The sequence below is a fragment of the Vanessa atalanta genome, chromosome 28 (genome assembly GCF_905147765.1).
Source record: "Vanessa atalanta chromosome 28, ilVanAtal1.2, whole genome shotgun sequence".
Classification (NCBI taxonomy): Eukaryota; Metazoa; Arthropoda; class Insecta; order Lepidoptera; family Nymphalidae; genus Vanessa; species Vanessa atalanta.
The window spans coordinates 847,726-865,089 of NC_061898.1; the positions used below are offsets into that span (position 1 = coordinate 847,726).

The following is a 17,364-nucleotide window of genomic DNA, read 5'->3' on the forward strand; positions in this document are numbered from 1 at the left end:
ACTCGTGTATTCGTTTAAAATCGATATTGGATTCTTGTTAATCAACTCGTAATCCTTAACTTTTTTTATGTTCATTTTAACAATCACTTCCTCAATCAGTCAAGAACGCCAAGGCAACTACGCCAAGTTCCAATCGTAGAACCAGAGATAAACCTTAGATTCGAATATTCCGCTGTTACAGTTCTCGACCAGTGCAGTGCACGAAAAACTCGACTAATATTAGATAAAGCGAAATTAACTCTTTCTCACGCTTAAACCGCTGAACCGATTTAAATGAGATTCGCCATGGAGATAGTTTGAGTACCGGGAAAAAACATAGGCTACATTTTTTAATTCAACGCTCGAAGGGCTAAAAAAGGGGGTGGCGGTTTGCGTGCTACGTAGGATCGGAGTCTAGAAGGAATTGAACATCTGTGCACACGGCAGCCGTTGGTCCTGCGTTGGAAATCGTTCCGGTCGTGGCAGATTCGCCGTCCCGTCGGATTATGCGAGTGAGGGAATAAAGTTCACCTGCGTTTGCGCACATATGCCTGAACCTGAGATTCGTCACCGTGACGAAAATCGGTCACGACGACATCATCATCACAGTGTCGAAGTTATTAACATGGCATGACGACCTTCGTGGTCGAGTAGTGTGTACACCGATTTTCATGGGTACGCCACTCCGAGGTCCCGTATTCGATTCCCGGCCGAGTCGATGTAGAAAAAGTTCATTAGTTTCCTATGTCTTATGTCTAGGTATTTGCGGTACCGTCGTTACTTCTGATTTTTCATAACACGAGTGCTTTAGCTACTCACATTGGGATCTAACATAGCTGTATTTTTATATGTTGAAAAAGAGTAAATACTGAGTTTCTTGAGGGTTCTTCTCGGTACAATCTACATTCCGAACTGACGGTAGCTTTACTTTAAATAGTTTGTTAAATGACGATTCAAAAGTGCTTGTAAAAGCCTACTTGAATAAAGTATATTTTGATTTAATTTGATTATGTGATGTTGTCTGAGTGTATGAATATTTATTATTATTAACAGTTCAAAGTAGACCCGTCATTTAAACTCATTTAATAACATTATTTAATAAAGGGTCATTAGTTTTATCACACAAATGGTCATTATATTAATAAATATCTAATTACTGAATGTTATCTGTGATCCTGTTTAATGAACGATTGTGCTGTCCCATAAATGAGTTACTTGTATTGCATAATCGACTAACAGACGGACAAGTTTATCATTCTTTGTATTGTTTCTAGAATAAAATAAAACCGGCCAAGTGCGAGTCGGACTCGCGCACGAACGGTTCCGTACCATTGATTGGGTAAACGACAGTAGGTACACAAATTTCATATTGGGAACGGAACCTTTAATAAGTCACATAACGCGGCAAAAAAAATCGGGTTAGTTTTTACGCGGCAAACATATCTAGCAATCGCGGTTCTTGAGATACAAGCCTGGTGACAGACAGATGGACGGACAATCAATGAAGTCTTACTCTTCGGGTACGGAACCGTAAAAACTGTTTTGACTCATTCCTTGTCAAAACTGTCTGTTAATGCCCCAGTGCTGGGCTCTGTCAGACAGCTCAGAGACCAGAAATTGGGAGTATGTACACTCCCTCGTCTCGGAAATAGTAAAGCAATTCGTCCTGCGCCTGAACTCTTCCCGGTCGTTTTGGCGCCCCATCGGATTATGAGACTGACGGAATAAAGATTGCACCTGTTTGCACACACGCACACGTGCACTATAACACGTCCCGCGCAGTCGACTGGTCTACCTCGATAAGACCAGACCATAAGGTCTGATTTCGGCAACGCTCGACATCACCGTCATAATATTTCTATTTCGTTTATAATTTTTACCCGTTTGGAAATTGACACACACAACACACACAGACAAAGAGTTCGAAATTTAAAATTGACAAGAGAATCAAAGTGGACTATGTTAACTAATCAGTCTTGTACATCAGCGATTGAGTTACTAGTAACAAGTCGTTAAGAGCCGAGTTTCTATGGACACAATGTTTAGATATAGAAAAAATATATATTGGTCTACTTCCGGTCTGAGAGCCGAGATGGCCCAGTGGTTCGAACGCGTGCATCTTAACCGATGATTTCGAGTTCTAATCCAGGCAGGCACCACTGAAATTTCATGTGCTTAATTTGTGTTTAAGTAATTCATCTCGTGCTCGGCGGTGAAGGAAAACATCGTGAGGAAACCTGCATGTGTCTAAATTCTGCCACATGTGTATTCCGCCAACCCGCATTGGAGCAGCGTGGTGGAATATGCTCCAAACCTTCTCCTCAAAGGGAGAGGAGGCCTTTATCCCAGCAGTGGGACATTTACGGGCTGCTAATGCTATGCTAATGCTAATGGTCTACTTCAATAACGCCTCGAAGACGATTCTACCGAGTGTTTAGAAACACGAATTATTTCTCGACCAATGTAACCAGTCCTATGCAACATTAGCAGCGCCCGCGACTCCGTACGCGTCAAGAAAGTTATTGCCGTAGCCTAAGTTACTCCTTATCACATCAGCTATCTGCCAGTGAAGGTCCCGTCGAAATCGGTCCAGCCGTTCCAGAGATTAGCCGGAACGAACAGACAGACAGACAAAAGTTGTAAAAGATGTTATTTCGTACCGAGTATTCGTACATATCGTCGTTGCGCCTGCAAAAGCGCGCTATGTGTGTTTTTTTTCATATTTTTAACATTGTTATGTCGTTTTAATCGTTATCTCAATAAGCACGTACTTTAAAAACAGTTTAGTGATAACTTCAATAATTAAAAAGTTTCAAAACTCAGCTATGTCACGTTCATACATCGATAGCTACAAATAACGATCGAAACGGCATAAAAAATCTAAAAATAAGAAAAAACAGCGACTTTTGCATACGCACCGACGATATACCTTCAGTAAAAAGCGGTTATTTTAACATTACAAACATACACTCCGCTTTTATCATATGTATAGAAGATAAATTTGAAACCGATAGAATGATTTTAAAAATTGCTTTTGATTTCAGTCTGCATGTTTTTTAAAGCGCTATGCAGCTGCTTGAATCGCGTGCGCGTATTCTGTAACTACTCAATATTTATCGCGATATATCTAAAATCTTATCATATATATATTTATAAGTTACACATACACGTGTATATAGAATTCTTCGAAACACGATTCACACAAACAATACTTTTTATTAAATATTATAAGCGACCGATTTTAAACAACGATATTGTTAAACTAAAAGAAACTAAACAATAAAAATCGAATTGAAAACAATGACTAATTATCAGTAAACGTCATTCTTTTTATTTGCCCGATATGGATACTGAGGCTTTGCGTCGAGACGTATCGCAGCGAGTGTTGCCATAGTGCGGATTACACGAAGTTTATATTTAAATTATTTAATATGGAAACATTGTATCGTTATATGTAGGTAACAGATGATTCAGATCTGGATTTGGATTCGAATACATGAATAACACATTCAAGATATTTAAATGTTATAATATACGAAATTATTTCGAATTATCCGATTGTTTCGGATGGTTATTGTAGCCAATTCAAAATCAAAAACAAATTATTCGTGATTCAAGTAGGCTCATAAAAGCACTTTTGAATCGTCATGTTACACTGAAAGTAGATTCTATCGAGAAAAACCGGCAAGAAACTCAGTAGTTACTCTATTCCACAATTTCAATTAGAGTATGTCAGTAAACGACAATATTTTTTTTTATATACGTTAGAAGTCAATAAATACTAAGTCCACGCTTTTTTATCTATACATATAATAAAATTGTAGTGTCTGTTTGTAATATTAAAATAACCGCGTTGTATTAAATACACGGTACATATACCTAAATAATTTTTTTTACAATTTTTGTCTGTTTATCTGCCTGTCGGTTTGTTGTGGCTAAACTCTGGAACGGCTGGACCGATTTTGACGGGACTTTCACTGGCAGGTAGCTGATGTAATATGGATTAACTTTTATTTTAGAATTATATGTAAAATAATAATAAAGTCACGCTACTTTTTTCCAGTAAAACCTAAGATTTACCGATTATGAATGGTAAATACATGGAATAGGGTATGAGCCATCAAGTTTCGTATACTCTATTCTAACCATAACAGGAGCAAAGCCAAATAAACAACATTTGACAGCAAATTGACGCGATATCATTGGCCGAGAGCTTGATTAATCTATGATATTCACTATGGATTTGCGTAAAAATTGCGTTTTGAACGTCGACGCAACTGTTATCGGCATTTTGGAAGTAAAATTAAAGTGGAAATAAGTAGTTAAGTGTAATAGTGTTGTATTATAAATAGAGATATGTTAATCATAAACTCTTAGTAGTGCACAATATAGCCGAGTTATTAGCGAATCGCATGAAATACGTAAATCTAAGATTTGTTTATCTTTATTCCTACTTCGATTGGAATAGGCTATAGATCTCATTAACTTAGATATACTCACGGTAACAGCAACTGTGAAGCTCGGACAGTGCGCTGGGCCACCTTGTCTCAGCACGCAGTACGAGACCCTCACACCGAGCTCGTTGAGAGCTGATACAGGCGACTTTCCTCCCGTTTCCACGGATTCCGCGGCCTTCGCCAACGCCTGGCACAAGTAATTACAAAAAATTATTCTATACATTTAAATGCAATGTTTGTTCGTCGGTTTGCTTAGATCTAATCTTGCAAGATAAATGATAATCAATCCTCTTTATCCTAGAGTGTTGAAGTTAAGCGTTTGAGTTTAGCGAGCGACGTCATCGTGATGCCTTAACTGCGCGCGCACATCGTAAAAAAACCACTCATCGTTTTTTCGTAACGCGACAAAACTAGAACTACTTAAAATAATGGCCATAAATGGGCAGGAAGACTAGCGAAACATCGTCCTGACCGATTCCGCCGCCGCGATAAATTTCAATGGAGCGACAATCGCAGGACATATTATTTGCAGATGTGTGTGCGTCAAACACAGGTGCACTATATACCCTCACTGTCATGATCCAATGCGTCCGGAAAAAGTTCAGGCGCTGGAGCGACGGCTTTACGTAAATTCCAAGGTACACTTCCAACTTCCAGATCCCGACCTGCTACTGAGAATGTTCCTACTGAAAACCCCAATAACTTACTATCCTGAGGTTCGAACTCATGAATCGGTAATCCTCGGAATCTGCCGTCTTATATCTAGATACTAGACAAACGAGACGATGCATTAGCCGCCTGTAAATTTCCCACCGCTGGGCTAAAGGCCTCCTCTCCCTTGAGGAGAAGGTTTGGAGCATATTCCACCACGCTGCGCCACCAATGCGGGTTAGTGGAATACACATTGTTTCTGCTTGGGCCAAATGATGAACAACAATGGACTGTATAACTGTTTATTGGCACAACTGTGAGTTTACAAAAATGATGTACATATGTATACTACACACGGTGACTCCGGTAATGCTAATGAGCTAGCTCGTCTGTCGACCGCGGTGGGGCGCTCATCTCCCCCGTCCCGCGCTGATCCTTAACATGCCCCCCGACGTTGAAATCTTGGGTTTCAACAGCCTCATTGATTGGTAGTGGACAAATTTTATTGAATGCTCGTCTTGTCAGGCCTTTAGTGGTTTCTATGTCTGCAACACGATTAACTCCGTCAGGACCTGGGAACACTCGACGAACTCGTCCAAGGCTCCACTTCAACGGAGGCAGTGCATCATCCTTGATCACGATCATTGTCCCTTCCTTCAGATCGCCCTTAGAAGTCTTCCACTTGGTCCTTTGTTGAAGTTCAGACACGTACTCCTTCTGCCAGCGTATCCAAAAATTCTGACGTAGCTGTTCTACTAGTTCCCAACGTTGTAGTCTATTGGGTTTTACGTTGATTAGGCTAGATGTAGGCAGCGCTGTTAAAGGACGTCCAACTAGAAAATGACCAGGAGTGAGAGGAGTAAGGTCGTTAGGATCTGAGGAAATTGGTGATAGAGGACGAGAATTCAATATTGATTCTATTTGAACTAAAACTGTATATAATTCTTCAAATGTTAAACGAGCGTTTCCTAATACTCTCAATAGATGGTATTTAACAGATTTAACGCCCGCCTCCCATATGCCTCCTAAATGAGGAGTATAGGCGGGTATGAACTTAAAGTCTATGCCTTCGTTTGCCATATACTGAGCTAAATTTAGAGATTCTTGTTTTAAGAAATTCTGAATTTCATTTTTAGCCCCAACAAATTGTGTACCATTATCAGAAAATATAATGGAGGGCTTGGATCGCCGAGCAATGAACCTACGTAACGCAGCAATATACGTTTCCTTTGTTAAATCGGTAACCAATTCTAAATGTAATGCCTTTGTAGTGAAACAGACAAAGACAGCAATATACACCTTGATAGTTTTAGATCCACGTCCTTTCCTATCGGCAGCTTGTAAAGGACCGCAGTAATCTACGCCTGTTGTTTGAAACGGGTAACCTGGGTCGAGTCGCTGCTCCGGCAACTGACCCATGATAGGGTTAATCGTTTGAGCTTTCATTCTGAAACACTTGTAGCATTTGTGTGCGATCTGTTTAGCCATATTGCGACCACCTATAGGCCAAAATTGTTGCCTTAAAGATGATAAAAGAAGTTGTGGTGCTGCGTGAAACAATCTTAAATGTTCAAAAGTAAAAATTAGTTTTGTCAAAGGATGTTTGCATGAAATTAATACTGGATGTCTTTTATTATAGTCAAATTTTGAATTTTTTAATCTGCCACCTACCCTTAGTAGACCTGTTTCATCAAGAAACGGTGACAGGGAAATAAGATTATTTTTATTAGGTAAAGCTTGTTTATTGTACAAAAGTTTGTATTCGGGAAACGATTCAATTTGTGATTGTTTTAATAGTAAATTAAATGCGTTATCTAATTCTTGTGTATTCAATGGTCCAGATAATTTCTGGTTGCAATCATGAATTTTACAATTGTAAACAAATCTTAATGCAAAAGCCATTGTACGTTTAATTTTAGTTAATGTTGAAAATCTGTGAAAATCAATAAGCTGATTATTCTTGATTGCAAGTGTTGATGCAACATGAGCTACAATTTCAGGTAAGTCATCTTTGTAATTTATGTTATTTTTAGGCCATTTACATTCCAACTCGTGCAAAAATGTTGGACCTGACCACCACAAATCCAAGGTATTTATTGATGCCAAGTTTATACCCCTTGTTAGCAGGTCAGCAGGGTTGTCATAAGTTGGAACATAACGCCATTCAAAAGTGTAAGTAAGTTCTTGTATTTCAGCAACACGATTCTTAACAAATAACTTTAATTTAGATGGAGGTGTTTTCAGCCAACCTAGAACGACAGATGAATCACTCCAAAGAATGCATCTTTGCACAGGTAACCTAAATGCTTCTAATACTTTTTGTGTTAAACGTGCTGCTACAATCGCGCCACATAATTCCAGGCGAGGAATTGTAGTTGGTTTTAACGGTGCGACTTTACTTTTTGCGCATAGTAACCGTGTCATGATCTTTCCATCGACTGAAATACTTCTTACGAATGTACATGCTCCGTAAGCTTCCTGCGATGCATCACAAAATGTATGTAATTCAATAAGCGCCAAATCAGGACAAACAATGCAACGAGGTAAATGTAAGTCGTTTAAGAAATGGAGATCTGATTTAAATTTATTCCATTTTTGTGCAACATCTAACGGCAAAGGCTCATCCCAAGATATCTTCAAAAGCCAAAGATTTTGGAGAAGTATTTTAGCCTTGATGACAAAAACTGTAAGAAGTCCGAGAGGATCAAATATTTGTCCAATTGTGGACAAAACTGATCGCTTCGTGACCTGACTTCCTGATAAAATATTATGAGAAAAACACAATTTATCTGAGGATGATATCCAACCTAGCCCTAGCGTATTATTAGAATTTTGTCGGCCTAAATTAACATGCGTATTTGAATTTGAGCTTATATCGCGTAGATCTGGTATATTTGATTTAATTTTGCGTAAATTGAAACAACCTTTTGATAAAACTTCACATATGCTATCCCTGATCTTAATTAAATTATCTATTGACTGGGTACCTGCAACTAGGTCATCTACATAAAAGTCATTATTAATTATCTCGGAAATAAGATTATCCTCACATTCAAGTGCAAGTTGTTTTAAGCATCTAACGGCAAGAAATGGCGCAGATGCAGTCCCATAAGTAACGGTATTGAGTTGAAATATGCTAAGTTCTTTACTAGGGTCATCTCTCCAAATTATATTTTGTAAATGTCTCTGATTTTGATGAATTAGTACTTGACGGTACATTTTTTCAATGTCCGCAGTCATGACGTAAGAGTAATGCCGAAACCTAATAAGAATAGAGAATAAATCGTTTTGTATAGTGGGACCAACCATCTGAAGATCATTCAACGATACACCTGTTGTTGATGGCGCACTTGCATTGAATACAGCTCTCAATTTTGTTGTCGCGCTGTTTTCGCGTAACACTCCGTGGTGTGGTAGAAAATATAAATTATTTGTATCTAAAACAGGGTAATTTGGAACAACTGACATATGACCTAATTGCTCGTACTCAGTCATGAAATCTATATATAATTCTTTTAATTTTGGTTGTTTCTGTAATCTACGTTCTAATGATAAAAAACAATGTAAGGCTCGAGTATATGAATCTCCTAATAGAGTTTCTGGTTTTTTAAGTGGAATAGCTACCGAAAATCTACGATCAGGCATTCTTGTGAAGTTGTCTACGAAATGTTTTTCACATAACTTCTCTTCCATTGAATATGCAGGCTTAAAAGCATAGGGTGTTTCCTCAAGTGACCAAAATTTTGCTAATTGTTCTTGAATATCTGTACAATCATTTTTTATAAAGTTACATGTAATTAGACCAGTATTTTCTTTGTAAATATTATGTTTAAGTCCACTAGTGGGACCAGAAATGATGTAACCTAATTGGGTTTCTTGCAATACGGGACAGTTCTTACCTAAACGAATTTGATTTGACAATATTAAATTCCAGAATATGTCTGCTCCCAATAATAGATCTATGTCAATAGGATTATAATAATGTGGATCAGCCAATGTGTATTGTGATGAAATGCGTAAATCCTTAATGATTACTCTGTTGTTACATAAATTGGTAATATTTGGTAAAACAAATAATGATATGTTACTTTGAAATGACGAAACCTTTGAAAATATGATTGTGTCGCATCGCTTATTTACTTGCGTAATGGTACTATTTATTCCTGTTACTGATATTTGTGTTTTTTGACAATGTAGGTTCAACTTATGTAGTAATCTTTGAGTCATGAAGGATGCTTGGCTCCCTGAGTCGAGAACAGCTCTTGCTTCGTGACGTTGATTATCGCTACCTAGAATGTAAACCACTGCAGTCGAAAGCAATGCTGGCTCTGTCATTTGGACTGAGAGCGCGGTGGCTTTGTCGACTGGCGGCTCAACATGTTGTGAGGAACCTATTTCTTTGTGTAATAGTGTATTGTGTTTTAGTGAGCATTTAGTACAAGAGCCCGATTTGCATTTATGAACACGATGACCTGGCCGTAAACAATTATTACATAACTTAAGCTTACGGGCAGATTCGATCCTATCACTGATAGATTGATTTAAAAAAGTCTCACAGTTGTATATCTTATGTGTGTTTTTACATAGAGGACATTTTGGTATGTATATATTTGTGTTTAATAATCCCTTAATTTGATCATTCCTATTTTTGTATTTGTTTATGTTGTTGTTTATATGTATTGTTTCAAGAAGGTCAGCTTTATTTTTTAAAAAACTCATAAAATCATTTAATGTTATTTTATTTAAAGTAGATTTACGCTCTTCCCAATCTCGAGACGTTTTAGGATCTAATTTGGAATTCATTAAATAAATAATTAATGTATCCCAATGCATTGTACTTTCACCTAATGTATGTAAGGATCTTAGATTTTTTGAAAATATATCAATAATTGAGCGTATACCTAACGCTGATTCACGCTTCAAGGGTTCAATAACAAACATAGATTGTACGTGGTTCTGAATTAGTAACCTTTCATTATTATAACGATCGCACAACAAATCCCACGCTATTTTGTAATTACAGGATGAAAACCCAATCGATCTTATTACCTGCGCAGCGCCTCCCTCCAGGGAAGCCCTCAAATAGTGAAACTTTTGTATGTCAACTATTCCTTGGTTCTCGTGTATTAGGGAAACGAATGTATCCCGAAACTCAAGCCAGTCCTCGTACCGACCGCCGAATTTAGGAAGCTGGATCGTTGGCAATTTAACATTATTTGTCTTCGTCAGTTTCACCATTTCTGAAGATCGCGAACTGCCTGAAATACACGAACGAATATCATCGTTATCATCATCCCCGGCATTTAGATTACGTGCGCTGCGATTACGTATTTGCTTTGCTTTGGCTAATATCATGTAAAACTGATCTTCAATTTCCTGCCTCTCACTGAACTGTTGAACATCATCATCGGTGTCAATTAAATATTCAATATTACTCTGGATTAAATCAAATTGATTTAAAAGCTGTTCCGTTTTTTTTATTCTAAGTTCTAGCTCAGTAACTTGCACGGCTGATAATAATTCTGGCAAAGAATTTACGTAATTAATAAACATTGTTAGCCGGGCTTTAACTGAGCCGCGTTTCTTTATAAGATATTTAATATTTTCGGACATTATGAAGGCTATTATGGCAGGCGGTTGTTAAATTTATTTTAACTATAAGTTTTGAATTAATCAGTTACAACAATTACGATCTTGTACTTCTACAAAGAATAAATAAGTAATGTAAGTTATGAAGAGAAAATGACTATCTAAAATGGACTTTAAATGTATGACAATAAACACTAGTTGTTTACAATATTACTCTAATGAACTTCATATAGAAAAACAACGCCGCTCGGTGGCGATAGAACAAAAGATCCTTATCGCTTGGATCGTCTCAACTGCACTTAATACGCATCAATATGGGAAGATTAAATAAGTAAATAATATTACGTTGTGTATAAAATATTTTTTTTATAAGTAGTAAATTATATTTAGTTAATTTAAATCGATCTATGCGAGTTTCTGACTGAATATTAATAAATGAAATGACTTAATTTTAACTATTGAAATTACTAATGTTTGATTTATAATGCAAACTTGGATAATGGATAAAATCTAGGAATGTTAGGGATTAAAGGAATACAAAAGTTGGAACGTCCTCACAGATTCTCGCTCCTGCTGGGCTGCTCGCCGTACTGGTCAATGCTTGCTTCCATCCAGAACGCACCCAGTGTCCAGAACTCGTTCAGTTCGTTCGTAGTTCGTTCGAACAGTTGGCTCGTTCCAGATCCCATCCGGCTCGAAGGACCAAAAATATGTTTCTGCTTGGGCCAAATGATGAACAACAATGGACTGTATAACTGTTTATTGGCACAACTGTGAGTTTACAAAAATGATGTACATATGTATACTACACACGGTGACTCCGGTAATGCTAATGAGCTAGCTCGTCTGTCGACCGCGGTGGGGCGCTCATCTCCCCCGTCCCGCGCTGATCCTTAACACACATGTGGCAGAATTTCGTTGAAATTAGACACATGCAGGTTTCCTCACGATGTTTTCCTTCACCGCCGAGCACGAGATGAATTATAAACACAAAATAAGCACATGAAAATTCAATGGTGCCTACCAGGGTTTGAACCCGAAATCATCGGTTAAGATGCACGCGATACTTATATAGAAACATAAAAAAAAAATATTTCACCTGCAAATTCCACTTGAAACCAGCGTCAAGTTGTATCGATGGCGCCGATTTCTTGGCTGGAGGCTCGTCATCTATAAACAGGAAAACATAAGACAAAAAATCAAACAAGGGATAAGCCCATAAGCATCCACGGACGATTCGACATACCGATACGTTCAGTATTTGCAGATTGGAGCAACTTAGTGGAATAGGCTCCAAAATCTTATCCTTGGAAGAGGACGCCGTAGCCCAGCAGTGGGACATTTAAAGGCTATGACTTTTGTACTGGCTAGGAAGGGCATCCAAACCGAGCCGTCACACTTCTAAGCAGACAGAATTACTACATATAACAAAGGCAGCGACGTCTGTCTGCCTGAACGCGATTATCTCATAAACTTCAGAACAGATTCATTAACAATGATTATGTCGGAAATAATCATCATGACTGAGAGCCTTACTGGCGCCGCGTAAACTCATAGTTCTATTATTTGGTTTTCCTTGGATACAATGAACCAAGGGTAATGAGAGGACTCACCATCCATGATACTGATAAATTCAGGGCCGGATTTAGGAGGGAAAACCGGGACAACATAGGCCCCCACAATAGAGGGGCCTACGAGTTAGTTCTTTTAATATAATATATATTTAGATATCTAGTCAAATTATAGTAATAGTAATATTATAGTATTTCTGTTTTAAATGTTACTGATACAAAGAGTAAAAAAATTATAAACAAACCTTAGTGACAGAAATTAAATTCTTAGGGGCCTCCACTTCTCTGCCCTATGACCTCCAAATCCTGGATGTATGGATCCAGATAGGAGTGTGGCGGAGACATCGATCGTCATCGCTGTTGTTGCCCAACGGGCGAACCGAGTTACTCAAAGAAGCGCCGCTAACGCGAGCGTTACGTACCCTCAACGTTAGAACAGGGATGGATTTGTTTTGTTGCAGCCCGAGTGAGCTCACAAAGTACGTAAGTAACATAGTAACTTTCAAATATTGTTATCAAACGTGCTGTATTATCGGTTTAGGAAAGCAGCGTCCTATAATATGTGTACTGTTTTGATAAATAAATAATAAATAAAATTATTACGACACAAATGCTTTATGTAGACCCTAATTCGACTTGATCAAACCGCGTCCAATTATATATATCCTACCAGCTGTGCCCGCGACTTCGTGCGCGTTTGAATTTAACAAAAAAAAGTCATATTGTCGTAGCCTAAGTTACTCCTTATTACATGAGCTATCTGCCAGTGAAAGTCTCGTCAAAATCAGTCCAGCCGTTCCAGAGATTAGCTAACAGACAGACAGACAAAAATTGTATAAAAAATGTTAATTTGGTATATGTACCGTGTATATACATATGTATTTAGTCAAAAGCGGTTATTTTAATATTACAAACAGACACTCCAATTTTATTATACGTAATTTATAATGTATAGATACGTTGTTCGCCATTTTTATATTATATTGGACATTAAAAACACCAATGTCCTTGGAGTTCATGCTTGTGTCATACAATACATTATCAAATGGCGGCCTTACCCATTGCGAGGCTCTGGGCGGTAGGTCTTTGCGAGGACCCCTGTCCTCGGTGAAATGTATGTATGTGATTCGAAAGTAGGTCTGGTTGTTTGGTTTAGGTATTTGTTATGTTTGACGAGAGATGGTAAAGTTATACGAATAAATAAAATTTGTGTAATTTTAAAATATTTTACATCGAAAGAATTAAAAAATTAACAAATAAATAAATTAGATTTTTTTTTTTAAATTCATGTTTTTAGCGTCTTCCTTAGATTAGAATCTTTAATTAAAGCATGGACCGAAAATTATGCGATTAAAAAACCGATCTTCAAATGTTTCGAGGCGAGATTTTACAAATAGTACATAATGTTTTTTTTTAATTATCTTCTGAATTAATGAATTAGTTAACTAAATTTATTTTCATTTACTGTTATTTTATAACCTTAATAAATAACTAGGGATCAAAAACAAAAGTTTAAAATAAAAAATATATTTCAATTTTGCTTGGCTTTTTGCGCGAGGCCCCTGCAAGAGCGGGGGCCCGGGCGATTGCCCTGTTCGCCACCCCCTAAGGCCGCCGCTGATCACTACAAGAAAACTGATTTATATATACATAAATATATATAACAAACTTTCTAGAAATATCAATGACCTCGATATTCATCGTTACAGGTTAGCAACAACCTAATACAGAAGAAACTGTTTAATTAATAAGCTTATTCTTAATTTTAAGTTTCTAATCTTTAGTCTAGTTTGATTTTTATTGCTATGTATTATTTTTTCAAAGTCAAGTCAAAGTCTAAGTCAAAAATCTTTATTCAATATAGAAGTGTTTACACTTGCTTATTGATTGTCAAAAATCTACCTCCGGTTCGGAATTAAACACCTCGGACCTGAGAAGAACCGGCGAAAGAAACTCAGCGGGATATATATATTTTTTTTAACCATTTTCCATGTAAATTTTTTTTCAATTTTTATCTTAATTATATTTAAATATTTTTTGCTTATACCCTGTACAAGATAGATTGATCTTTTTGACAGATGTAAATTTTTCTGATCGACATAACTTTGCAATGACGAACATATTATTTTCTTAATTTAATGATTTTAAAAATTGTAAGTTCCTAAAGATTCTTGCGTTATCCGAAAATTTTAAGACTTTTTCTGTTATATATTGCTGCTTCAAAGTAAAATTTAAAATGGAAACACTGAAAATAATAGACGCTTGTACAATGTTACATCGGTCGGACGGTAGGGACGCGAATAACAGGCAGTAACTGCTACGAATATCGATTACAAAAATCCTTATTAAAGATCATTGTTAAGTTAGTTGATACGAACGGGGGTCCTTTTGGTTGGAGTCTCTTTGGCTGGTATAACTCTTTTTAGAAAAATAAGTTCAAGAAAATTGAATTCAAATACGAATTACACATTCCATCGTTCCATTGACTGTTATATATGTTATATTTTCTGTTTCGGTAAGCTAACTTGAATAGGGTATAATAGTGCTTGTTCTCCTATAAAGGAGAAGAGAGGAGAGGAGAGAATTGAATGAGCACTCAACTTGTAACCGGGGCCGGATCTACCATATGGCTTTTAGGGCTTCAGCCCAGGGCCCCGTGGATTCAAGGGGGCCCCAGTTAAGTTAAGTCAAGGCCAAAAATAGACGATAATGCGAAAGAATTCCTAATTTTATAAAATTAAAAAGATCGTATGGTTTGCAGACCTGCGAGTTATGCAATTAATCAGACCAAATCAAATTTAATTAATTTAATTGAATTCTGTCTTAGGTGGGCCCCTAAGTAGGGTTAGCCCAGGGCCCCCTACACTTATGGTCCGGCCCTGCTCGTAACCTTTATAATGGTTAATATTAAGAATATGTATTTAGTGTGTATCCTTTGTTGAAGACTCATGAATGAAATAAATTAAAAATAATACCTTCAATTACGTAGTTATTTGTGGTTTCCATTTGTTCAGTATCACAGATTTAGTTAAGTTTCAACCGTTGGACGATAAATGTCTTTCGAATGTAACAAATCAACAAAATATTACGCAAGAAATAACGAAAAATGATTGAATATACTTCATTGACAGTAACTATTATAATTGCGACTACCCTCAGTTTTTTTTTATTTATTTGAGGCGAAGGATACACATTCAAAATCCATTTCAAAATTATAAATATTTTTATTTGTCTTATATTATTAGTATATTATAAACAAGAACGAAAAAATTATGATTCCATATTTTTTATTTAAAAAACCGTTTATCAAATTTACCGCCTACCATTCCGTAACAAAAGTACTAGATTCCACACGACGCTTCGCTCACGCATGAAAGAAAGGGGAGGGGGCCCTTTCCTGATCAATATAGCAGTTAAGACGTAAAAAACGTAACAAACAAACGAATACACTTACTCATGTTATTTTTTTTAGCGCGATGGTGACGTTTCTTGGGCGCTGAAGGCATCGTGCAGTCAGTTGATGAGCTCACCAATGTATTCTGTGTAACAAAAAAACAATTTTACATAATAACAGTAACATCCCGTTAATTTCCCACTGCTGGGCTAAGGCCTCCCTTTGAGTGGAGGTTTGAGCATATGATCAATGGTTGATGGATACACATGTGGCAGAATTTCGTTGAAATTAAACACATGCAGGTTTCCTCACAATTTCCTTCACCAAGCACGAGATTAATTAAGCACATGGAAATACAGCGGCTTACACTATGAATTAAAATGAATTACTCACCCAATTCTCTATAATATCTGAAATCAAAAAACAACATTGATGTTAATTACTTTTTTTTTTTTATTAAAATATAAGATAGCTGATCCTGAGGTCTTAGGTTCAAGCCCCAAAGCAGGCAGATAAAGAGTTATTGGATAGTTCTGTCCAAATAATTTAAAAAAAACAAAAGGATAATTTTTGCAGAAAATGCCCGAATTTAGGCTCGGGCTCCACCACGTGACTGATTGACGACAATCATTGTAAATACTGTCATCATTGTAAATCTTGTTATTTGAAACGAGCAACTATGCGAGTTTCTTGCCATTTTTTCTTACTGGAGACCGCTTTCCAAAACAGTGTTTGAAATATTGACTGTTCAAATATACTTATTATAAATATACTTATTATAAAGTATAACTCTATCAGGAACAGTTAATTCTACTCCGGATACAAATAAAAGAGTTATTATTTATACTATAATGTTTTTATGTCATAACGACACTGACTCGCTAAACCATAGAATTATGAATACAAATCTAATCGCTTTCACTTAGTACCAACACGGGTACCTGTACAATGTTTTGACAATTCAACCAGTCCAGTAACAGAGTCATTCCTCATGCACCACAAGCTTACACCGCCTGCTGAGTATTGTATCAGCCTGTATTGTATGTATTGCCTCAGATTTTAAATACGCCAAGAATGCAAGTACATATTTAAGTAATAATTTTACACTCATGAAACCAATTAGATAATTTGACAAAAATATTAAACAATTATAAAATATATCCTTTTAATTTATCAGCTCACTTTTAAATATGTCAATTTCAAAATTTTAGCAACACCCATGTCCCGATTATCTATCAGGAAATGTATGAGCGTAGGCAGCAGTCTAGGGCTGGTTCTAACAAATAAATAAAATTAAATTATTATTTATTGTACCGACTGTTGAAATATATAAATAAATTATATAGCTCACCGTTTTCAGTAAAATCTAAGATTTTCTTATCCATAGGTACTATTTTAAATATGTCGCTCGCTGATTTTATTATCTTTATTCGAGCTACTAAAACAATATTAATTTCAAGTACATTTCAACGAACGGAAGCCGCTCGGTATTTATTAATTACACTTCAATGGGTAAAGTACTATAATATAACATATTATGTATTATAATATTTAATAGCACTTCAAGAAAGAAACACTTTTTATTAGCACTGTTTCAGTTAGCACAGGCACTTAGCGATATATAAAAAACTTAATGGTTATAATATCTTTGAAATAAGCGGATTTCGAGAAGCGATTGTAAACAATCGATGACACCGAACCTTTTTATAAATTATTCACCGGG

The 17,364-nt window shown here is 36.6% G+C and overlaps 1 protein-coding gene across 1 annotated transcript in view; it reads right to left on the reverse strand.

The window, feature by feature from the left end:
* Positions 1 to 17,103, reverse strand: part of LOC125074589 (double-stranded RNA-specific editase Adar) — a 48,157-nt gene extending 31,054 nt beyond the window's left edge. Inside the window, exons 1-5 of the mRNA XM_047685940.1 lie at positions 16,993 to 17,103; positions 16,035 to 16,051; positions 15,702 to 15,786; positions 11,776 to 11,846; positions 4,480 to 4,623 (exon numbers count right to left, since the gene is read on the reverse strand). Of these exons, the coding sequence (XP_047541896.1) occupies positions 4,480 to 4,623; positions 11,776 to 11,846; positions 15,702 to 15,786; positions 16,035 to 16,051; positions 16,993 to 17,026 (351 nt within the window). The 5' untranslated portion in view covers positions 17,027 to 17,103. The remainder of the gene's footprint in view (positions 1 to 4,479; positions 4,624 to 11,775; positions 11,847 to 15,701; positions 15,787 to 16,034; positions 16,052 to 16,992) is intronic.
* Between the last annotated feature and the right edge of the window lie 261 nt (positions 17,104 to 17,364).